Below are 24,634 nucleotides of genomic sequence, written 5' to 3'. Positions count from 1 at the left end.
CATAAGAGTATATCAGCATCTACTATATAAAAGCATTGTATAAAATCATATGTAATAAAATATATTGTTGCTATTATAATTTTGAAAAAAACTGTTATTTGTTACCTTAATTAAGAATAAAAAAAAGGAAAGGCCTTATTTTAGTTTCACTTATTGCTTTTATAGTACTCTTCCTATCTTTATATAGATCCAAGCTTCTGACATGTCATTTTCCTTCTCTCTAAAAAACTTCTCTAATATTTCTTGCAAGGCACATCACTGGCAACAAATTCCCTTAATTTTTGCTTTTCTGAGATACGCTTTATTTCTTTTTCACTTTTGTTTGTTTGTTTATTTTGAGAGAGAGAGAGAGAGAGAGAGAATGCACAGGTGAGCAAGAGCAGGGAGGGGCAGAGAAAGAGGGAGAGAGAGAATCCCAAGCAGTGCACTGTCAGCGCAGAGCCTGATGTGGGGCTCCAACTCAAGAATTGTGAAACCATGACCTGAGCCGAAATCAGGAGTTGGATGCTTAACTGACTGAGCCACCCAGGCTCCCCACTTCTTCACTTTTGAAGGATAATTTGGCAGGTACAGATTTTGAGATTAGTGGGAGTTTTCTCTCAACACTTTATTAATTTAATTTATTAATTTTATTTTATTTAAAAAAATTTAAAAATGTTTATTTTAGAGAGAGACAGAGAGACAGAGCATGAGTGGGGGAGGGGCAGAGAGAGAAGGAGACACAGAATCCAAAGCAGGCTCCAGACTGTAAGCTGTCAGCACAGAGACTGACATGGGGCTCGAACTCACAAACCATGAGATCATGACCTGGGCCGAAGTCAGATATTTAACTGACTGAGCCACGCAGGCGCCCCTAATTTTAATTTTTTAAATATAGTTGACACACAACGTTATACTACTTTCAGGTGTACAACATAGTGATTCAACTTCCCTATAGGTTATGCTATTCTCACCACAAATGTAACTATCATCCATCACTATACAATGCTATTACAGTATCATTGACTATATTGCCTATGCTGTGCCTTTTGTTCCCATGACATATTCATTGTATAACTGGAAGCCTGTATCTCCCACTCCCCTTCACCCATTTTGCTCACCTCTCCCACCTCCTTCCCTCTGGCAACCATCAGTTTGTTCTCTGTATTTATAGATCTAATTCTATAAAGCATATATTTTAAATACTATTCTAAGCAAGGGTTGGCAAACTTTTTCTATAAAGGACCAGATAGTAACTGTTTTCAGCTTTTTAGTCCAGTCTCTGTCTCAACTACTCAACAATGCTATTGTAGTGCAAAAGCATCCATAGACAGTAAATGAGTGAGGTTGGTTGTGTTTCAATAAACCTTTATTTACAAAAATAGGTATCAGGCTGGATTTGGCTTATGGACTGTATTTGCTGACCCCACTTTCAAAGTGGTTCTAGTTGTGGTTCTATTGCTAGCTAGAAACCTTGGGTCTCTCTTCTGGGAATAAAAGCTACAAATGGGAGAGACTTATGTAATTTCAACTCTATTGTCTGGTCTGGTCTATTCTGTGGACCACAAAATTCCATTAGTTTGATTCTGTCTGGCTTCAGTGCAGTATAGGTAAAGGGATTAAGAAAGTGGCCTTAGAAGTTCTTGCTCAAAACATGATTTTGTGGCATTCTGCAGTATAATCTACTTCCTCTCACCTCACTTTTCTTCCCACTCTATAGCCTGATTAGAAGAAGAGATATTTAAGCAGATTGGATGCCAGATTGAGGAACCTCAGCTATTTCCACCCAGAATACGACACTGCCCACAGAGTGCATTTCCTTCAGAAGCTCCTGATAATAGTGAAGGCAGCACATTTGAGCTTGCTGCTAAGGCTTAGATGCCTAAACCCTGGTTAGGGTTTAGCAGCCACATTTCAGGAACAGGAGAGAACCAGGGACTGCTTAGGTTAGTAGTACCTTGTTGAGGTAAAGCATAAAGCAAGATCCATGTCAGTAGGATGACTGGAGAATTATGTCCAAAGGTCACCAGAGTGCCTGTAGCACCTTTCTAACTAATTACTAATGTGTGTCTTGAAGGACTTCAGGAAACTAGAATACAGTTCTTGGAAAGCCAATTTTTCAATAAACATAAAAATAAACCACCTAAGTAAATTTCCTAAGCAATAGTCAAGGAGTGGGAAAGTAAATTACGAACTATGTAATGTGTAACTATTGAAGGGATTCTGAAAGAAAGATCTAGATGATGTTAATCAAGAAAGGCTTTTTGAAGAAGTAAAGAGTAGAGATTTGTTTATTCAGTACTATATCAAGAACTAGGGGTATAGCTGTGATCAAGACATTTATGGTCCCTGCTCTTGTGGAATTAACAACCTAGTGGGGAAGTGAAATAGTAAACAAGTAAATAAGCAAAATAATTGTGGATTTATAGTTACTATGAAATAAAGAGTAGGATATGTTAATAACTGAAGAGGTGGGGTACCCACTTTAAATAGTATAGTTGGGGGGGCATCTTTGATGAAATGACATTTGAGCTGAGACTTGAAAAAATGAGAACAAGCTAACTATTTGAAGTGTTAGTGGGAGAACATTGCAGACAGAGGGAATAACAGGTGCAAAGGCATTGGAATGGGGAAGAGTTTTTGAACAAGGAAGTATGGATGAATAAAGGGAGTGTAGCATGTATATGGTATGTAGATGGAGGTTGGAGCAATGGACAAGAACCAGATGATGCAGAACCACATAGACCATGGTAAGAAGTTTGAATTTTATTCAAAGAACAATAGGAAGCTATTGAAGGGTTTGGAGTAAGGGAATGTATTATCCAACTTATATTTTTAAAAACTCACCCTGGTTGCTATGTAGAGAATGAACTGGAAAAGGATGAAAGAAGAGGCAGAAGATAAGTTAGGAGTTTTTTTGCAGTTCAGGTAAGAAGTGATGAACCAACATATAGAAGCAACCTAGGTGTCCATCTGTGGATGAATGGACAAAGAAAATGTAGTATATATATAATATTCAACCATAAAAAAGTATTAAATCTTAACCATTTGTGACAACATAGATGACTGTGAGGGTCATGCTAAGTGAAATAAGTCAGAGAAATACAGATACCATATGATCTCACTTATAAGTGGAATCTAAAAAACACAACAAACAAACAAAACAACCAAGGTCATAGATACAGAGAACAGATTGGTGCTTCCTGGAGGGCAGGGGAGCGAAATGGATGAAAGTGGTCAAATGGTACAGACTTCCAGCTATAAAAAAAATAAGTCATGGGGATATCATGTCCAGCACGATGACTATAGTTAATACTAGCGTACTGCATATTTCAAAGTTGCTAAGAGGGTAGATATTGAAAGTCCTCATTATAAGGAAAAAAGGGAAAAAATTATAACTATGTATGGTGATGAGCGTTAACTAGACTTATTGTGGTGATCATTTTGCAGTATATACAAATATGAAATCATGTCATATACCTATAACTAATATAATGCATGTATAATGTAATTATACCTCAATATTTAAAAATTGCATTGTTTAAAATAAAACTTAGAGGATGAGGTCAATTAAAGTTACATTGCATTTTTAAGGTCTAACAAGCTTTGAAGGTTTTCTGCAAGTATAAAAGACAAAAAAATGATGATGGCTTGGATTAGATTGGAGGTAGTAAAGATGGGGAGGAGTAGATTAATTCCAGATATGTTTTAGAGAAAGCAACAATGGTACTTTGGGATGGAAGTTTAGGGAAAGGAAAGAATCAAAAATAGATGGGTGTATGGTGGTGCCATTTTACCAAGTTGGTGGAAAGGGAGAGATCCAGAATGTTAAAACTGAACAGGACTTGGAAGCTCAAACAAACTTATTTTATTACTGATGAAGAAAGCAAGGCTTGAGAAAAGTAATGCCTACCAAGATTAGTGATTGGCCCAAGATAATATATGACAACTGATCATTTCGCTGAAAGTAGAAAGTCTTCCTGGAGGAATAAAGATAAGTTTGGGAAGGAGGATGAATGGTACTGGAAGATCTTTAATGTTAAATTGAAGATTTTGTGTTTGATATACCTGGCCAGAAAACCTCTGTAGGTTAAGGAGACCATGAAACTAGTCTTTTAGGAGATTTCTTGGATTTAGCAATAACAGTAGAAATGGAGAGGGAAATATAAGGTGTTAAAGAGGTAGCAGAGTTTCACTCACCGAGATAGGGAATAAGGGAGAAAGTTCAGGTTTTGTGGGAAAGATCAGTGCGACAAGTTAAGTTTGAAAGTGCCTGTGGAATGTCTAAGTAGAAAGTTCAAAGTGGCAGTTGGATCTATGAGTCTAAAACTCAGAAGTGAGATCTGGGCATGAGACAGCGTCATCATCATAAAGGTAGTAATTTATGCAATGAAAGTAGATAAGGTTGCCCTGAAAGAATATGTAGAGTGAAGAAAGGACCAAAGACAGATTAGTGATTTAAGAAATGCGCAGAGGTAAGGGAACCAGTAAAAGAGATAGATGCCAAATAGAGACAGAAAGGTGGTTTTAGAAGCTAGTGGAGTGTGTCAGGAAAAATGGAGTGGCTGTGTTTTGTTGCAGCATTGTTTCTAATGGCAGACATATAGAAACAATCTAAATGTCCATCAGTAGTTAAATAGTTAAATTGAGGTATATTTGAACCACAAACTCAAATGTCTGCAGAGGATATGCTGTTTTAAAATGCAGAAAATAGGGCAGATGTAAGAGAACAGGTGCCAAGGTGGTTACCTGCCTAAGTTACATTGTTGGTGCCTGTGCATACACGCATGCACACACACTTTGGTTTTTGCATGATTGGGCTGATACTGTTGGATAGCTAAATCATCACCCATTCTCAGACCTTTTCTACCTGCATGTCTCCTCTATAGAGATTAGAAAAGCTGAATTCTCTCCCAACTCCCTTTGCAGTTAAGACTGGACATGTGAATTCTGATCAAGAAGATATAGGGAAAATACTGAGGGAACTTCTGGGAAAACTTTTGCTTTCCTGATGAAAGGGATAGATGGCACATTGTCCCTTCATCCTTCCTCACTCCTTGAGGAATATTTATATGACCATGAGGGGATATCCAAGAGTACAGAGACAGTAGCCCCGAAATTGTTAAACTGCTGAATTATTGCCAACATCTGTCTACCTCCAGACTTCTTGTTATATGAGAAAAAACACACTTCCATTTAAGACATTGTAATTTGGCTTTTCTTGTGGCTGAACATTTTCCTACTATATGGGGTATACTGTTTCATGTAATGTTTGTTTTTATAAAAGATACATTTAAAAATTTAGACTATTCCTTGTGTAGGGATCTCTATATATCTAGGTCAATGGTGATATTATTATTTCTTGACTTAATTGATTTTATCATTATCTATTGATTTTCTACCATAATAGGTAAGGGTTTAATTCTCTTACACCTCTTTATTATGTCCTCTCTCCTAATATACTAATATTCTGTTAACTGTTTTGGGTCCAATCAGCATTTACTGCTTAGTAAATAAGAAACTGGAACTGTTCATATTATTCACAGCTGGGTCAAATAATGTACTGTATTTCCTTTCTCATACAAATATTTGCTTTTCTCAAAATTAATAGTTGCCAGCTTATTTTTTATGTAAAATTTAAATCTCCAAGTACCTTAAAACTGTAGATGATATACCAGGTCCATCACTTTTTTCTTGGAGACATCCTTCCTGGAGCCCTCCATCCTCTAATTTCATTTTGGACTGGTTGCTCTCAAGGCCTGTTATATATCCTATATCCTAGACTTTTCCTTCAGCATCATTTTCAGAATATCCTTTGCCTCTATTCTCTATTGGATCCTTTGTTCTTGGACCATATGATTTTTTTCTTTGTTCATTGGTTTGCCTCACTTTGGTGGAGCATGTCCTTCAGTAGTTTCTTAACGATTCATGGGAAATATCTTTCCTGAGTTTTGATTGATAGTTTGGCTACGTTAGGAAACTATGCACTGTCAAATTTTTAAAAAGTATTATTCCATTGTCTTTTAGCTTCTCTAGTTGTCCCTATGCCATTTTGGTTCCAAATCCTTTGTATTTGGATCATCTTTTTCTCTTTGGAAGATTTTGCAATCTGTGTCACCCATAATATTCCAAAAATTCATAGTGATGTGAAATTTTGTTGTGGGCCTTTCTTCTCTTACTAGATGAGGCTCTACGTGGATTTTTTCAATCTTTAAATCCATATCCTTCAGCTCTGGCTTAGTATGGTACTCCATCCTCACCCTTAGCTGTTCTAGAAATCTGACAGTACATAATTTCTAAGCCTAGATAAACTATTAACCAGACAGAGTTTTTTTGATTTACTATTTAAAAAAGAATAAACTTTCGGCATACTTCCCATTTGTCTGGGTCAAGTGGCAGTTTTATGAAGCCTTTATACTGATCTATTTCCAACCCTCTAACTGTAGAGGTTCTAATACCTCTAACTCCTCAGCCTTTTCAGAGTTTTAGTTTGAGTAGGAAAACTGCTTTTACAGCTAGACCCCAAAAATATAATAGCTCAAACATAATAGTTTATTTTTTCTTAAGTAACAGTACTAGTAGAAAGGTCAGCAAGACAGTCTCCTTCCATATAGTCATTTAGAGACCTAGACTGACAGTGGCTCTTCTGTCTTTAACATGTCACCTCTAAAGGTTGCCCGGGTGGCTCAGTCAGTTGAGTGTCTGACTTCAGCTCAGGTCATGATCTTGTTCATGGGTTTGAGCCCTGCATCGGCCTCTGTGCTGACAGCTCAGAGCCTGGAGTCTGCTTCAGATTCTGTGTCTCCCTCTCTGTCTGCCCCTCCACTGCTCATGTTCTGTCTGTCTGTCTGTCTGTCTCTCTCTCTCAAATACACATTAAAAAAATTTTTTTGAATGTGACCTCTAAGAAGGTTATCTTAAGGATCATTTCCATTCCAACCAGTCAGAAGAGAAAAAGAATGGAGGAATGTGCACAGGATATTTTTATGGATCAGGTCTAAAGTGGTACATGTCGCTTCTTCTCACATTCCGTTGGCTAGAAGTCAGTCATATGACCATGCCTAACTACAAGGAAGTTGTACTGCACAAGAGAACATGGATTTTGATGAACAACTGGCAGTCTTTGCCACTCTAGCATTGTATGGAGTGGAATAGTGTGAAGCTTTCTTTAGTCTAGGTCAGTTACCACTTTTCTGTTTGCTTCTCAGATTCCACAATCTTGTCTCTTTTTGTCTCTTCTTTTTTGTTATTGTTGTTTCCTGTATATTGTTCTTTTTGTTCTTATAGGTTTAGGCCTTTCTTCTTCCTTGACTATTATTTTAGTGCAATTTTGGTTGGGAGCACAAGTAAATATGCAGTTGCATGTCATTTAAAGCCTGTAGGCATAATAAAATGACCACAGAAAACTATTTCTGAGGTTCATGTGGGTTTATTGGCTGTGAATTTTCAACTCCTAAACTATATTATGAATACTTTTAGTTATGAAATTGAACAAAGAGAATTATATGTATGACATAGAAAAATGTCTTTCAAATATTAAACAAAAGTAGAAAATGTTAGAACTGTGTTATAGTATGATCTTATTTTTGTATGTGTTTGTATATGTACTAAAATGTTTGGAAGGATATACTTCTAAATTTAATGGTGGTTATTTGTAGAAAGTGGGACTGAGGAATGGTTGAGTTGAGGGACACTCCCTTTTGATTTTATATATTTCAGTGATATTTGAATTTTTTCACTGAGCATGTATTGTGTTTGAACCTTTTTTGGTTACTAAAGAAAAGAACACATAAATTGTCAGCAGGGTCAAATGCCCCAGATAACTCAAGGAAAAATGAAGGCTGAAAAATATCTACCAGATTTGGAAATTAGGAGATTATTATTGGTGTTGAGGGATCAGAAGTAATCTCAGTGAAGAAAATATAGGATATCAGGAAATAGACATAGTGATTTGGGGCTTCTTTAAATTTAAAAAAAAAAATTTTTTTTTTCAACGTTTATTTATTTTTGGGACAGAGAGAGACAGAGCATGAACGGGGGAGGGGCAGAGAGAGAGGGAGACACAGAATCGGAAACAGGCTCCAGGCTCTGAGCCATCAGCCCAGAGCCCGACGCGGGGCTCGAACTCACGGACCGCGAGATCGTGACCTGGCTGAAGTCGGACGCTTAACCGACTGCGCCACCCAGGCGCCCCTGGGGCTTCTTTAAAAATAGACTATTCAGTGGGGCGCCTGGGTGGCTCAGTCAGTTAAGCTTCCACATCTTCATTTTAGCTCAAGTCATGATCTCATGGTTCGTGGGATCAAGCCCTGCGTTGGGCTCCATGCTGACAGTGCAGAATCTGCTTGAGATTCTCTCTCTCTCTCTCTCTCTCTCTCTCTCTCTCTTAAAATAAATAATTAAACTTAAAAAAATAGACTATTCAAGACAAGGGTGTGATTAGAGGAGGATGCTGAATTGAGGGTCTGAGGTTATGTGGAGTTTTCTCCCCAATATATGAGCACTTTGAGTATGTTTTATAACCTGTGGAGGAAGGATTCTATATGGAGGGAGGAAAATTCAGAAGAGCAATGACTTCAAGGAAAATAATTTCAGAATTTTCCTCATCTGTCCAGTGATGATTAGACTCCTTTGCAAGATTAGGAGTAGTGAGGTAAAGCCATGTTCAGCAAGACTGATGTAGAAGGAAAGCCCCAAACTTTCAGTGAGCAGGGCTTTCGTTAAATGGCCTTTGAATCCCTTCTAGTCTTCAGTTCTACAAAGGTAGTTTATCTGAGTTGGTTCTGCTGAGCATGGACTTGATCGAAGCAAACACCCTGCTTTAATATGACTTGAGCTAGGAACCAGGCTTATTAGTGAGAGAGATAAGAATGAAGAATTTCTGTTTCTTTTGAGGAGCAAAGCATTTTCCAGTGTCACATCAGGAAATCTGACAGAGTTAGCACTTCCTCTATCTCCTTATCAAGTTAAGAAACTCTCATTTTCTTTTTAAGTGCCTCTCTCTCTCTGTCTCTCTCTCTCTCTCTTTTTCCCAAGGATACTAATTTAGAATCTGTTTTGCCAAGAGTCTGTGTATTTTGGGAATCCATTTCTTCACCTCACCAGGGTTACAGTGAGTCATGGCTCTGACTCCATTCTTCCTCAGAAATTGTAAGGTGGTAGATAATTAAGACCTTATCCAGTTTTAACCCCTTTCTTGGGAAAATTCTAGGCTCTAGGCTTCTAAGAGTGATCCTCTTCGCCCTAAAATTGGAGAGGCACCTGGTATGTGTTATATAGAAACTTGGAGTTAGACTCTTTCCTCTGAGAGATTTTAAATATTATTGTAAACTGAGGATAAGATTCTTGTGTATAGAAATTACTCAGGTCAAATGAGTTCTTATCAAGAGGTAACCTATATTTTCTACAGGCCACTTTGTGTAGAAAGAGCAGAGCATGGATATGGCTGCCCTATGAACTCTCCAAACAGAATTTCTGTCAAAGAGCAGACTTGAATTCACATTCCTCATTCTGCCTCCTAATATTAGGTATCCTGGCATAGATATAAGGTCTTATTAAGTCTCCTGTTTCTTGGTCAGTCGCTTCCCCTTTTACACTCCCACTTTTTGGCCCATTGGAGAGAGAGAGAGTGGATAACAAGCATCTGACAAGGTGCATCTTGAGGTCCAGAGGATGTCAGTAAGGATTAGTCATATGGGTTCTGCCAGGTTCCAAAGTGTCTCCTGAGAGGGTTGCTCAGCAGGTATGGATTCCTCTCTTCCTGCCCCAACCACCCCATGAGTTGCCTAGCCCACAGAACAATCAGGTCACGAAGGCATATGAAGACTGGGTCCAAAAGATGAGACTGTAAGGGAATGAGACTTGAAATAAAAGTGGGCAGGGACATCTGGGTGGCTCAGTCGGTTGAGCGTCTGACTTCAGCTCAGGTCATGATCTCACATTTGTGGGTTTGAGCCCCATTTTGGGCTCTGGGCTGACAGCTCGGAGCCTGGAGCCTGCTTCGAATTCTGTGTCTCTCCCTCTCTCTGTCCCTCCCCCACTCGCTCTCTGTCTCTCAAAAATAAATAAACATTAAAAAAAATTTTAAAAAAGAAATAGAAGTGAGCAGAGCTTCTGACAACCAGTACTGGGTAGGTTTCTTTGGTCTGTGAGAATGAGCTGCCTCATCTGTAAATTACCTGGGAGGATACATTTCTTCCACATAGACTAAGGTCACTTTAGCCCTTGTAAGGGAAGGGAAGGCAGTAGGCCTTCCAAATCACAAGGGTCCCTCAGTTCTCTTTAGTCATAGAATATTCACTGGCCCTATCCACATTTTCCAATGTCCCACCTTGCTCTTTAATTCATTCAGGGTGGCCTACTGCAAATTGATTCATAGTACCTGCTCTGATAATACCAATGAAGTCTCTACTTGAAGGAAGAATAAATAAGAAGCAAAGGTAGAGCGCAGTTATGTGAAGTTCCTTCATTACTTCTGTGGGACCTGGGGGACAATAGGAAAGGGGGGAAATGACCTGTCACTAAGATGCCTCTGCTTTCTATTCCTCAAGCAACCTCATAACATTCTGCAGAGGCGCCTCATGGAAACCAACCTGTCTAAACTTCGAAGCAGCCGTGTTCCTTGGGCCTCCAAGACCAACAAACTGAATCAAGCTAAGTCTGAGGGACTAAAGAAGTCTGATGATGATGACATGATTTTGGTTTCTTGCCAGGTAATATTCTGAGAGTAGTTTTTCCAGGGTTTTCTGGAATAGGATTTGGGCCCATTGTGATCCCCATAGTGGGGCCCTCTCCTCCAAACTATAGAGTGTGGGTCTTATCATGGACTCACCATAAGTGAGTTTTACCGGAAGCATATGCAGCATTTTTATGCATGTATATCTTTATGGGAAAAAGGACCAAAGCTTTCATCATATTTGCAAGAATGCGTAATACACACACACACACACACACACACACACACACACACTTAAAATTAAGAGCTACTTGGTGTATAGAACTATAAACACACAAAATTCTTTGGGATCCTCTGTCAGCTCTAGATTCAGCAGGAAAAAAGCTCCTAAAGGAGATTCTGCCATGGATAAAGATGAGACATTACCAGCCCATAATGGTGAGATGCTCTCCAGCCCTGCCTTTCATATGACATCTGCTTGCTCCCTTCCCTTTTGCTTCTCTAGCTCCTGCTGAACAGTATGTTTCCTCTCCACAGTGTGCTGGAAAGGATGTGAAAGCCTTGGTTGACACAGGCTGTCAATATAATCTCATCTCTTCAGCCTGTGTGGATAGACTGGGGTAAGTAGCCACTTGTACTGGGTGGGAATCAGATGCTAATGCACTCTTTTCCTGAATCTATTTTGAGGTTAGAGATGGTGAGGGTCTCTACCAAGGCTCCAAGAGAAGTGTACAGAGTTCAACTAGTCAGCTGGAATTAGTCCTTAGTAGAGGGGGCATGGTAGATTCCCAGGCACGTGGGAGAAATCAGTGAGCCAGGAAAGCCTCAGGTTTTCCATCAACTCCCACCTATTAATTTCTGAGCAAAGACTTTGAGGGTCTATAATGAGAGAGTGTGAGATCCTTGGTTCATTGTTTGCCATGGCCTGATTCTGATATGTGCCCTGCCAGGACAACGGATTAGAAGGAGCTGTCCTGTTGGTATATCCCAGATGAGTAAAAGCAGGGATGCACTTTATCTTAGCTTACTCAGCATACTTCTGGAAGCCATACTGCCTGTCCCAAGAAGATAGAACTTAGAATAGGATGGCTATTGCTGCTGGGCCTGAACCATCGTAGGTGTGATTAGCTAGCTGTTCCTTAGTGCCTTTCCTCTCTGTAAAGAACACGTAAAATCAAATCTTACTGCTTCTCCAGCTGGGGATTGGGTGTGAAGCAGATACTTCATATATTGAATGTCTTTGGTTATTTAACAGCTAGAATTGGGTTCTTCCTCTTCTGGTCAGAGAAAGTCATTTTGTATCTTTCCTCCTTTTCAGTCAATGGGTACTTTTATTTCTTTCCTTCTTCCTTCTCTTTCCTCCTAAGTAGCAGGGGGGGCCCTAAGGTCTAGCCCAGAATTGGAAGAATCAATCCAATGTCATTTTCTACTTTTCTAGCCCTCAGTACAGCAAATCATTCCCAGCTCAAATATCTTTATTGAAACAATCACTAGTGTAGATAAAATGGTCCATTCTAAGCTACTTTCAAGATGTTCATATTCTTAGGTGGGACTGGAACAAAGCTTGGTTTGTATAGTTAGTGACCTCTGCCACCTGATCTGTTCCTTCTTGTTTCTACCCTGTCCTCACCCTCACTACCACTGTAACTCTTTGAAGCTGGCTCTGTGGGATTTGTACACTGATATTTAGGCTGGTGGGAGGAGCCCAGGACACAAGTGCTCCAGTGGGAAGAATCCTGAGCTTTTTTATGTGGTGAAGAGGTGAAATACAGTGTAACATGATGGTTCCAGAAAGACTAATAATGTCCTGATGCATAATTAGGCACCAGTCTGCCATGGTTCCAGCAGAATTAATAACCATCTGTAAAACTGCAGTTATTTTTCTTTTGGATGAGCTATAACACCAAAAGAGAGGAAATGGAGTAATGCAGAAGTATTGGCACAGAAAGTCCATAATTAAGTTTTTATCCACCAACCCATAATAACTTGGGTGCTAGCTGTTCCAATCAGCTTATATAACTGTGTAAAACCTGGGTGCTGTTCCTTTCTTTTCTCCCCTGCAGAGACAAGTTAAATTAATTATGAATTTCTCCATGATATTCCTTGCTGATATCAATATCAATGTGATTACCAAATAAGTACCAGCATCCACTAACCTTATATCCTAAGACTGATGAGGATAAACTGCCCTCTCTGAGGGCAGTTAGCTGTTAACTAAGTTGCCTTGCATATAAGTGGGGATTTTAGGATGCAGAAGAGGATTTTCTGAGTGTATCAACTTTCATTTACACCAATGCAGATAGTGACATAGCTTTTTGAGAACAGCAGCTAAATCTTTCAGTTTTTGTATCCCCTGGCATAGGTAGGACAAAATTCTGAAACAAGAAGTATAGGCTTTCTAGCACTTTTTTTTTGGTAAATTAAACCCAGGAAAGCCTGGAAAATTACACCTGGGGGCCAGAAGGTAGAAATTGCCAGATTTTATCAAAAACCTCTGCCAACGGGATTCTGATAGTTCCCTCTCTGATGCAGACTCAAGGAGCATGTCAGATCTCACAAGCATGAAGGAGAGAAACTTTCTCTACCCCGGCATCTGAAAGTAGTGGGCCAGATTGAGCACCTGGTGATCACACTGGGTTCCCTCCGTCTGGACTGTCCAGCAGCTGTGGTTGGTGAGTAGAATTGAAAGTGGGACCTATGGACCCCTTTTGTAAACCCTCTCCCTTCTTCCACCAAACCCTTGTGAGGTCTCATGCCTGTAAATAACTGACTTCTTCAAAATCCCAGGTTTCCACTTTTTCTGTACTATAGACTTGTCCCAATTTTTACTCTCCAAAGTACCAGATGGGCTCTGAGCTACATTCAAGACATGTTGAGAATCACTAAGAAAAAGGAGTGTGTGATTCAGGATAAAAAAAATTTAAGGGTAAGAAAATAGACATTTTTGTGTGCCAGTGAAGATGGTTCCTGAAAGCTTTCCCTGAGCTATTGGAGGTAGAAGGCAAGATCCTCTTACTCCTTTGCCATAAATCACTTTCTGCTACCTCTTGTACTTTCCCTTATGTAGTCTCCTCTACACTACTGTAAATCCTGAGTTTTGTCTAAAGGCCTTTGGCTTTTAGAGTTTTTTTTTTCAATATATGAAATTTATTGTCAAATTGGTTTCCACACAACACCCAGTGCTCATCCCAAAAGGTGCCCTCCTCAATACCCATCACCCACCCTCCCCTCCCTCCCACCCCCCATCAACCCTCAGTTTGTTCTCAGTTTTTAAGAGTCTGTTATGCTTTGGCTCTCTCCCACTCTAACCTCTTTTTTTTTTTTTTTCCTTCCCCTCCCCCATGGGTTTCTGTTAAGTTTCTCAGGATCCACATAAGAGTGAAAACATATGGTATCTGTCTTTCTCTGTATGGCTTATTTCACTTAGCATCACACTCTCCAGTTCCATCCACGTTGCTACAAAGGGCCATATTTTGTTCTTTCTCATTGCCATGTAGTACTCCATTGTGTATATAAACCACAATTTCTTTTTTTTTTTAATTTTTTTTTCAATGTTTGTTTATTTTTGGGACAGAGAGAGAAAGAGCATGAACGGGGGAGGGGCAGAGAGAGAGGGAGACACAGAATTGGAAACAGGCTCCAGGCTCTGAGCCATCAGCCCAGAGCCCGACGCGGGGCTCGAACTCACGGACCGCGAGATCGTGACCTGGCTGAAGTCGGACGCTTAACCGACTGCGCCACCCAGGCGCCCCACAATTTCTTTATCCATTCATCAGTTGATGGACATTTAGGCTCTTTCCATAATTTGGCTATTGTTGAGAGTGCTGCTATAAACATTGGGGTACAAGTGCCCCTATGCATCAGCACTCCTGTATCCCTTGGGTAAATGGCTTTTAGAGTTTTAAAGACCTAGGTTTGAATCTTGGCTCTATCATCTTTTAACTGTAATGATCTGGGAAAATTATTTAATATAATAAATGCTCAACAGATGTTTATTGGATGGATGGATGGATGATTAGATGGAACCCAATAGTGATAAGGCTGACTTCTAAACCAGAATGGCAATAGTTGAATCTTACTTTTTTTTTTAGAGGACAATGAGAAAAACTTGTCCCTTGGTCTCCAGACTCTCCGATCCCTTAAGGTAGGGTTGATTTTATTTTCCCTTTGATACTTACTCTCTGGGTGGGGGTGGGGTGGGGGGGATCCTTTTGCACTGACAGTAGGATTATTGACAGTGCCCAGTGATTCTCCTTTGTTTTCAGTGCATAATAAATTTGGATAAGCACCGACTGATCATGGGAAAGACAGACAAGGAAGAAATCCCTTTTGTGGAGACAGTTTCCTTGAATGAAGACAAGTAAGTGCCCAAATGAGTCAGGTCAAGTAAAATCCACTTGTCATTAGGTGGAGGGTTCTCATACAGGATATTGGGTTGTGTTTGTTCTTCAGTCTTGCCATAAGTACATTCACCCCTAACCCCTAGAGTTCACCATCCCACAAAACTCTCTAGCCCATATTCTGGAATGAGTAGTAATGATACTGGTGGGGAAATTAAGTAGCTTTTAAACTAAAATTGTACTTGCCTTCAACCTAACTTCTTTGAATTTGGTATCATTTCTTCTATTTCTTTCTCATTTCAGCACTTCAGAAGCATAACTACAGACTGCAGCATGTCTGCACGTATGCATACATACCAGGTTGACAGATTGAGAAACCTGGGTTTGAACCAAATGCTGTAGCAACTTGCTGTGGACCAAGTCCTTTCCTCTGATAGAAGCTCCAGGGGCTCCTTCCCACCCAGACCTCTCTAGACTTTAGTCTGTGCTTAGAGATCTTATCTGGTTATAGCCATTGTTTTTTACTCCTCTGATCACTTAATTTATAGACCTTTTGACACTGCCAGGTCTCACTTGTGGCCTACTTCTCTGCTTCTTCCAGGAATTTGCTTTTATTAGTCAGGTATAGGGGCTGTCAGGTTCTATTTCTCTATAGATACACTTGCTTCTTTTCCTATAGCTAAAATGTATAATAAACAGGAACCTGACCTTTATCTCCTTTCAGCTGTTTCAAAGAGGTGCAGGATACCTAGGTCTCAGAATTAGAATTTCTTCTAATTCATTCGTTGATTTATCAAGTACAAATTTATCTGAAAGGGCCAAGAGAGATCATCTAGTTAAACCCTTTTATTTAAAGATCCAGAGAGGCAAATGAATTGTCTAAGCTCTTATACTAAGTCAGTGGCAGAGGAACCTAGAGACTCAGACTTGACAAGCCAAGACTATGTTCATTCTCCCATTCTGCTACTTTTGTCTTCAGGCCTTGAGAGGAGAATGAAGAGGTGGGGGGTTGTAAAAACGCAGGGTAGGGGAAGAATCTGCTTTGGGGATGGGTGCCAGGAGGATCTGAGTAGCCCTCCCTCCTGTGTGCTAAGTCTACTAAAAGTCTCTGCACCCAGTTGTCACATATAGGGCCTTATTTTGGTGCCTAAAAGCTGAGGGTACAAAGATGAATGAGATGGTCTCTCACTGTGAACTTCTTAGAGGGGAGAAGGGGGAAAGGAGCCACAGACAGAAGAACATTAATCACTTTCTGAGATGGAATTGAAGGCTATGTTAAATAATCAGGGGATCACTATTAGACATTGATACCTCCAAGATCCAGTCATTATTTCTGCCCAGTCTATTATTTGTCTGCCATGGACTCAAGTAGCTGGTATCATGAATAGGGAAAGGAGATGCAAAAAACCTGAAGAGGTCCAGAATAGAAGGAAATACTAGGTAGAATAAGTTGGTGGAAACTCCTACCTATGGAAGCCTTTCTGGGGTGGTGGTCAGGAATGAAACTTCCAGGCAGGAAACTGAGGGTTGGGAAGCTCTTCAGCTTTGCTCTATTTTAAGGAAAGAGGCAGGGTAGGAGCTGGCAGTGTTAAGGACAACTTTTTCTGACTGCCCAATGTCCCCTGCCTCTTCTCAAAACATTGGAGGTCACAGGGGTATCTTGAAGCTTTTTTGTTGGGGTGTCAGCTTAGGCACACAGATACCTATAATGGAATCTCCCCTTCAATTTGGTCATAAAAGTACTTGGAGAAGTCAGAAAAATACTCAGCTATGTCTTTTTAAGAGATTCCCTACTCTATCCTTGCTTCATGGAAGTAGTTTCCAGCGCATTTAACAGATCCCATGTTGAACTTTGCCAGGTCCCACCTATAATCTCATCTAGTGTTCAGCTACTGCCTCTACCAAACAACTTTTTGGAACTGTGAATGTTTTTAGGCTTACAGAAGCTCCCTAAGGACTAGGAACTTGGTGACTCCCACTTGAACAGCTAGGCAGCCATAGTACAGCCTAGGTCACCCCAAGGCTCCCCTTCTTATCAGCCTCTATAGCGGAAGCAAGATGGAAAACTAAGCACAGCCACAGCAGAGGAGGCCATGCCTGAACTTCAGCAGGGGTGATCCCAGTTTACCAGCCTTCAGTGCCCCCTCCAAATTTACCACATTTTTTCCTGGGGTGAGGGAGACCTGTGCCTTTCCACTGAGGCCTCTCCACTCTCTTGCCCTACCTATCATGGCATCACTTTGGCCTGCTCTTTACCCTAAGGCTGAGTTGAAATACTTCACCCCTTCCTTCCCAGGTTGAAAATTCCACTCCAAGCCTTGACTCTTGGCTACTCGACAGGCATATTGTAAGTTCCTTCACCTGGTTTATCCTTATTTGGATTCCTGGTGGACCAAGTGAGGCCAGAAATTCTTAGGTGTTAGAAAGATGTGACTGATTCTGTCAAATTGAGTTGAGGATTATGTGGTGTCAGAGGAATGATCAGATGGCCTTTAGTGATCTTTCTGGCCTCTGAAAATTAATGATTTTCCAATTTTGGAATAGAAACAATTGGGATGATCCGAGCTTAGGATATCATAACCTCATTCAGTGCAGTCAGATCATTTGAATTCACTAACCAAATAATTGTGCTTTAAACCTCAGGCTTTATAGAGGTACCTAAAAATGTCTAAAGACAATTATGGGAAGTCTTGAACTTCATTAATCTTTAAATGCTGCCAAGTTTATTATTCTGGTAGCCCATATCTCTCTGGTATTCATGAGGGAGCACCTGATCTACTTTTTGGGAGCTGGCAAGGTAAAAAAGTAAAGTTATTCTCCCCAGAATTCCCTACAAAATTCTCTCTGGCACCTCTGATTCAGGATGTGAGAAGAAAGTGTCTACCCAGGTCAGAGTTCTCAAGACAGGCAGTAGCAGGCATTAACCCTGCAGAACTAGTACCCCCCTCATTCCTTATTAGATCTCCATCTCAAGTACAAGAAGTTTGAAAAATATTGTTTTTGTTATTTGGTATATCTATGCCTGAGTTATTTGAGGAACAAATGTTTTCTGACTTTTCTATTTCCTTGCCCTGCACAGACCCCATCTGGTAAGATTTTCTATTCCTTAGCTCAAAGTGTCTGTAGAATGGAATGCTTATTGTGTCAGCTGCCCTGACTCTTGTGTAATAGAAGCATCCTTCCAGGCTGGAGACATGGAGGAGATGAACTGGATTCTTCCCTCCTTCTGTTGCCAAGCCTCTACATTGGCACTTTACCTGCTCAGTGTTTATGGCTGTGTTGGGTTTATTTGTGAGATTGATGTAACAATAAAGTGAAATCTTCCCCTCTGTGTGCTTGTCTGACAAAGTCTCTGTGTCAGGGCCCCTGGAAGGTGAGGGAGCCCAGGCACAGCCTAATTGCATCAGTGTTTCTCTCATAGGGTCTTCTGAACACAAGGCTTTGAGGTCCTCATTTTTCCATTGCTACTGGTCCTTTGGCAGTCTCTTACTGGCTGTATGTCCTTGGGAAAATTAGTGACCCTTTCTGAGCTTGGTTTTGTAATTTTTAAAACATATTTATTAATAGTATTTGCTACACAGTATCAAATGTAAAGAGGCTGTCATATAGTCATCCCTTAAAGATTTAACTGCATGTGAGAATAATCTTTCATGGTGGGTCAGCAGAGTGTAAGAGAATAATTCTTCCAGAAAGGGAAATATTATTTAGTTAAAATAAATAGCACAGGCTTGGGAAGGGGAAATATTATTGAATGAGCCTTAATATATATTAAGTTAAAGCCATTGTCTAAATGACATTTCAAATAAATGCATTTTACAGATGATAGAAACTTTTAAGCATTAATATTTTAATATTTAAACAGTATGATTAAAGAATCAGCAATAAACATTTTTTAACTATGACAGTGGTTATCACAATCTAGAATTATGGTTCCACTACTACTCAGATGATACCACCTTAAAAGGTTTTCTCTTATTTTTGTCCATTTACTCTAAATTTTAAAAATTAAAAAGATTTACCCAATGTTACTCTTAGTCAATGGATGACAGATTCAAGATTCAAGATTATCTTAATAGAATGAAATAAAGAAAAATAAGTTTTAAAGAGTTAAAAAAATAGATCCTGACTTTCATTTAAAAAAAAAATCTATTGCTCTTGCACAGTGGGGGAAATCTTGGATTAACAGGTTTACATGAGGATGATGTTGGTGTTTTAATTAAGGAGTGTAGAATTATTCAGGACTCTGTGTAGGAGATGTCATTTGTAAGATAGGAACATGTGCACAATTTGTGGAACATCTAGAACAAGGCAATGACAACATGATTACTGGCTTCAGGGCTGTCGTGGAAAGTGTTCCTTCTGGAACCAGAAGGCAATCATTTCCAGTAGGTGGAGGTTTCAGGGAGGCATACAGATCCTGGTTCAGTTGGAGGGAAGCATCTACTATAAACCAGGGACTATGCTAACTCCTGCAAAGAAGGTAGTATTTTTCACAGTTTTGCAGAAGGAAAAGCTAAGGCTCAGAGTGGTATCAAGATACAACTGTTTGGCACAATTAAATGAACTGTCTCTAAATTTTCTTTCACTGGAAGTGAAAGGTGGAATGATCATTTTCTAGCAATATTGTGAAAGATTTCTGTATTGCGTAGAAGGTTGGATAAAGAGACCTCCAACATAATTTCTGATGCCAAAATTCTTTGATTCTAGGATATCTTTACTAAATGGCATTGTGAATCAAATATAGTCTCTTGTCAACTCACTGCCATCACTACAAACAGACTCATTAATTTGGACTTAAATTATGATCTTTTTACCCAGATTTGAAGGGTTGCAGGTTACTGATCTTATGGAATCAGAAAGCAGAAAGAAACTGTGTATTATAGCTTGGACTCCTCTGTTGGCTGTCACTTCTTCCTTCCATTATTAGTGCATCCTGAGCTATAATATGCTACTGTCTTATTTTGTGCTCATTTGTCTGGCCAATGAACTACTGGCAGCTGTTTCTCACATGGTGTCAAGCATATGGGCATTGTGACAACTGTTTTCTCAAAGATGTTTTTATTCATGGGTCATGGTATATTCTGGAAGACTGGGGCTACCAGATGCCTGACCAGAATAGAGAACAATGGGCCTTTATCTAATTTTATTAAGTGATTGGTCCAAAGGTTTTAACAACCTGATGACTACAAGCCTTGTTCTTTCTCTCCAGCACCTTTATCACATTCTTTCCTAGACCTATGCCTCTAACCAGCAAATCCCAGCCATAAACATCAGAGAGGGGAATTCAGTCTTAGCATTGCTTTTACTAGAACCATAGTAGCCTCCAAATTTGTAATTAATATAGAAAACTTAACTCTCCAGGGAACTCACATACTTTGATATTGACATACTCAAACCATGCCTGTTGTCTAGAAGAGGAGAAATCGGTTGGGAAAGGGGAGTATGTTTGATCAAGTGGAGATACTTGTGTTTGCCAGGGGAGAAACTTGGAGGGGAAAGGGAGGGGAAAATATAATCTTCTGTACTGTGAGCCTAGATAACAGGCATTTAATAACCTTTCTTTCATCATGTGGCAAACTAACGTGGAATGTCTTGGGATTCTTGATTCCTTGGATACACTAGATGACCTTGTAATTGGGGGAGCTGCTAAAGTGGTTCTCATCTTACGTATTTTAAAAATGGGTAAGGAGATGAGAATTTGATTGGTACTGGGGCTGATCATATGAAGAAGCAATTACTCTTTTTTGAAAGTTCTACAGAAACTGTCTCTTACATGACTGACTGAGTTCATAATAGTTTGTGGCATATATGAACCAGTGGGGAATAGAAAGTATATTGAAGTTAACAGGTTTCATAAAGACCAATTAGACCGTAGGTGTGTGTGAAAGGGGCCAGTTCTAAGCTCTGAGGAAGGGTAGCCAGAGAGTAAGGCCAGCTGGGGATGCTCATTGGAGTGTAGAATTTCAGAAATAGTAGGGCTCAGTATCAGCAGGTAAGGGGTGAGGGGAAGGGCAGGAATTGAAAAGAGTGACAGTTAAAAGGAAGCAAAACCAAAGTGGGAATGCCAGCATAAGTTGATTCCACCACTGGTGTTCAGATCCGTCTGTATATACCAAAAGCCTGGATGGTGGGCCAGTCAGAGCCTATGTATTTGAGGGACTGAGGAGCATCCTGGGAAGAGTGAACCAGTCAGACATGTCTGACCCCTTAACAAAATTCTTGTTAGCAACATCTTACTAAAAATGGTGGACTGAAAATACAGCTTCCTCCCAAAACTCCACTAAAATAACAGTACGGGTGCTTGGGTGGTTTAGTCGGTTAAGTGTCTGACTTTTGATTTTGGCTCAGGTCGTGATCTCACAGTTTGTAAGATCAGCCCTTTGTCAGGCTCTGTGCTGACTACATGGAGTCTGTTTGGGATTCTCACTCTCCTTCTCTCTCTGCCCCTCCCCTGCTTGTGCTTGGTCGTTCTCTTTCTCAAACAAACATTTAAAAAAATAATGGTAAAAAATATTAAATGACATAAATCAATGAGGACAAAGAACGTGGGAGAAAAGATAATAGCACCCAAACAATGTCAACAAAATCTTTGAATATGGAAAGTAAAAGACAAGCAACAATTGTTGGAGCAGTCTAGAGTAAGTAGAAATCTAGTGTGGGGAGTGGGGGCTAGGGGTGGGGGATAATAATAATAATAATAATAATAATCAAGCACATGTGTGCCACAGAACCACAGAAAAGACTGAGTGAGGAATTGGAGACATCAGTCATCTGAATATCAAGTGGCAGGGGTAGAGGGCTAAAAACACAATGATTACTTCGGCTATAAAGTAAGTTAGAGCTGAGATCCTCACCTGTTATTCATTTGTTTGTTCATTCCTTCGTCCCCTGGAGAAGCTGAATTAGTCGGAGTCACCAAGAACAACTGGGAGGTGGGAGAAGACATCCCACTGAAAATGGAGATTTAAAGTTGAGCATTCTGAAGCATCAGACACTTCTGTCCCTTGCTCTTTTAAGACAGTGCTTTCACTGCAGCCCTTTCAAGGTGGTTTTTTTCCTCCCACATTCCTATTATTGATCTAGAGTTGGAGTAGATGTGCTCCTTGTTCCTTATCACTGCTTCCAGATATTTCTCCCTTTGTCTTCCTTTAAAACTCCCCAGCTTTGAGTCTCATGCCATCAAATTGTATCCCTTATTTCATTATTGCTGTCATCTACAAAATCTACTAGTCCCTGGGTCATTCACTATCATTTCTCAAAAAGTTTAGCTCTTGGCTTATTTCACTCCCCCCAACACTACTCTGTTTTAATTCTTGGTGATTTAATTATATACATGGATGATCCTTTCAACACCCTGACATATTGGTTCCTTGAATAACAGTGTTCCATCGATTTTATCCTCTCCTATTCCCTGCCATTCATTCCCATGTTCATACCTTTGATGTTATTTCCAAACACTCTAACTCCTCCATGTCAGGCTCATGTATCTCACTGTTTGACCACCACATTCTATCTTCCAGCCATGTCCTAGTAACTTGATTCCAACACTCCTTTGGCTACCACCTTTCACTGTCCCTACCCTCTCTCTCTGAGTTCCTCTCTTCCCATCATTAACCAATTTGGGTCCTAGGGCCAGTCATTACAATGATTCACTTGCATATACTTTTAACTCTGTATACCTCTTTTTCTCACACTCACTTCACAAAACTACAATGTTAGTTAAAACCAGCTCTTTGCTTACTCTGTGCCTGCACATGTGCAGCAACCATGCTGACTGGTCTCACTTTCAGTTTTTAATTCCAGTGTAGTTAACATACAGCGTTATATTAGTTTTGGGTGTACAATGTAGTGATTCAGCAGTTCCATATATTTACTCAGTGTTCATCAAGATAAGTGTACTCTTAATCCTCTTCACCTATTTCACCCATCCCACCACTAGTCTCCCCTCTGGTAAAAGTCTGTTTTTTGGTTTGTCGTCCCCCCCCCCCACACCGCTTTATTCATTTGTTTTGTTTCTTAAATTCCACATATGAGTGAAATCATATGGTATTTGTCTTTCTCTGACTGGCTTATTTTGCTTAGCATTTATACTTGCTAGATCCATCCATGTTGTTGCAAATGGCAAGATTTCATTCCTTTTTATGGCTGAATAATATTCTGTGTGTGCGTGTATACTGCATCTTCTTTATCATCAGTCAGTGGACACTGGGCTGCTTCCATAGTTTGGGTATTGTAAATAATACTGCAATAGGGGCGCCTGGGTGGCGCAGTCGGTTAAGCGTCCGACTTCAGCCAGGTCACGATCTCGCGGTCCGTGGGTTCGAGCCCCGCGTCAGGCTCTGGGCTGATGGCTCAGAGCCTGGAGCCTGTTTCCGATTCTGTGTCTCCCTCTCTCTCTGCTCCTCCCCCGTTCATGCTCTGTCTCTCTCTGTCCCAAAAATAAATAAACGTTGAAAAAAAAATTTATAAAAAAAATAATACTGCAATAGACATAGGGGTACATATATCCACTCTAATTCATGTTTTTGTATTCTTTGGATGAATACCCAATAGTACAATTACTGGATCATAGGATAGTTCCATTTTTAGTTTTTTGAGGAAGCTGCGGACTGTTTTCCACAGTGGCTGCACCAGTTTGCATTCCCACCAATAGTGTACAAGGATTCCTTTTTCTCCATATCCTTGCCAACACTTGTTGTTTCTTGAGTTTTTTATTTCAGCCATACTGACAGGTGTGGGGTGATACCTCACTGTGGTTTTGATTTGCATTCCCTAATGATAAGTGATGTTGAGCATCTTTTCATGTATCTGTTGGCTATTCTGTATGTCTTCTTTGGAGAAATGTCTGTTCATGTCTTCTGCCCAATTTTTAATTGGATTATTTGTTTTATTGCTGTTGAGTTGTAGAAGTTCTTTGTATATTTTGGATAATAGCCCTTTATTGGATATGTCATTTGCAAATATCTTCTCCCATTCAGTAAGTTGTCTTTTAGTTTTGTTGTTTCTTTTTCTGTACATAAGCTTTTTATTTTTAGGGTGCCTAGGTGGCTCAGTTGGTTGAGTGTCTGACTCTTGGTTTGGGCTCAGGTCATGCTCTGATACTCATGGGATTGAGTCCCACATCAGGCTCCATGCTGAGTGTGGAGCCTGCTTGAGATTCTTTCTCCCTCTGTCCTCTCCCTCACTTGATCCCTCCCTCTCTCTCTAAAAAGAAAAAAAAAAAGAAGCTTCTTGATGTAGTCAATAGTTTGTTTTTGCTTTTGTTTCCCTTGTTCAGGAAACATATCTAAAAAAATGATGCTACAGCCAATTACTGCTTGTGTTCTCTCTTCTACGATTTTTATGGTTTCAGGTCTGACATTCACGTCCTTAATCCATTTTGAGTTTATTTTTGTGTATGGTGTAAGAGTGGTCCAGATTCATTCTTTTGCATGTAGCTGTCTAGTTTTCCAGCACCATTTGTTAAAGAGACTATCTTTTTCCCATTGCACATTCTTGCCTCCTTTGTTGAAGATTGTGACTGGGCTCACTTTATTCCTTTTAAATAATTTTTTAATGTTTATTTTTGAGAGAGAGACAGACAGACAGACAGAGAGAAAGGGAGACACAGAACCGGAAGCAGGCTCCAGGCTCTGAGCTG

The 24,634-nt window shown here is 39.9% G+C and overlaps 1 protein-coding gene across 1 annotated transcript in view; it reads left to right on the top strand.

Annotated features, from left to right (window-relative positions):
• NRIP3 (nuclear receptor interacting protein 3) overlaps positions 1-24,634 on the top strand; it is a 38,507-nt gene that overhangs the window by 7,464 nt on the left and 6,409 nt on the right. The window contains exons 3-7 of the mRNA XM_047072016.1: positions 10,530-10,691; positions 11,192-11,274; positions 13,187-13,326; positions 14,746-14,798; positions 14,920-15,014. Coding sequence (XP_046927972.1) covers positions 10,530-10,691; positions 11,192-11,274; positions 13,187-13,326; positions 14,746-14,798; positions 14,920-15,014 — 533 coding nt within the window. The remainder of the gene's footprint in view (positions 1-10,529; positions 10,692-11,191; positions 11,275-13,186; positions 13,327-14,745; positions 14,799-14,919; positions 15,015-24,634) is intronic.

Source organism: Lynx rufus, unplaced genomic scaffold, assembly GCF_022079265.1.
Source record: "Lynx rufus isolate CCGP_SWC_20201006 ecotype Redwood Valley unplaced genomic scaffold, mLynRuf1.p SCAF_9, whole genome shotgun sequence".
In the NCBI taxonomy this organism is placed as follows: domain Eukaryota; kingdom Metazoa; phylum Chordata; class Mammalia; order Carnivora; family Felidae; genus Lynx; species Lynx rufus.
The sequence above is the reverse complement of the archived record's forward strand: the minus strand, read 5'-3'. Positions and strand labels throughout refer to the sequence as shown.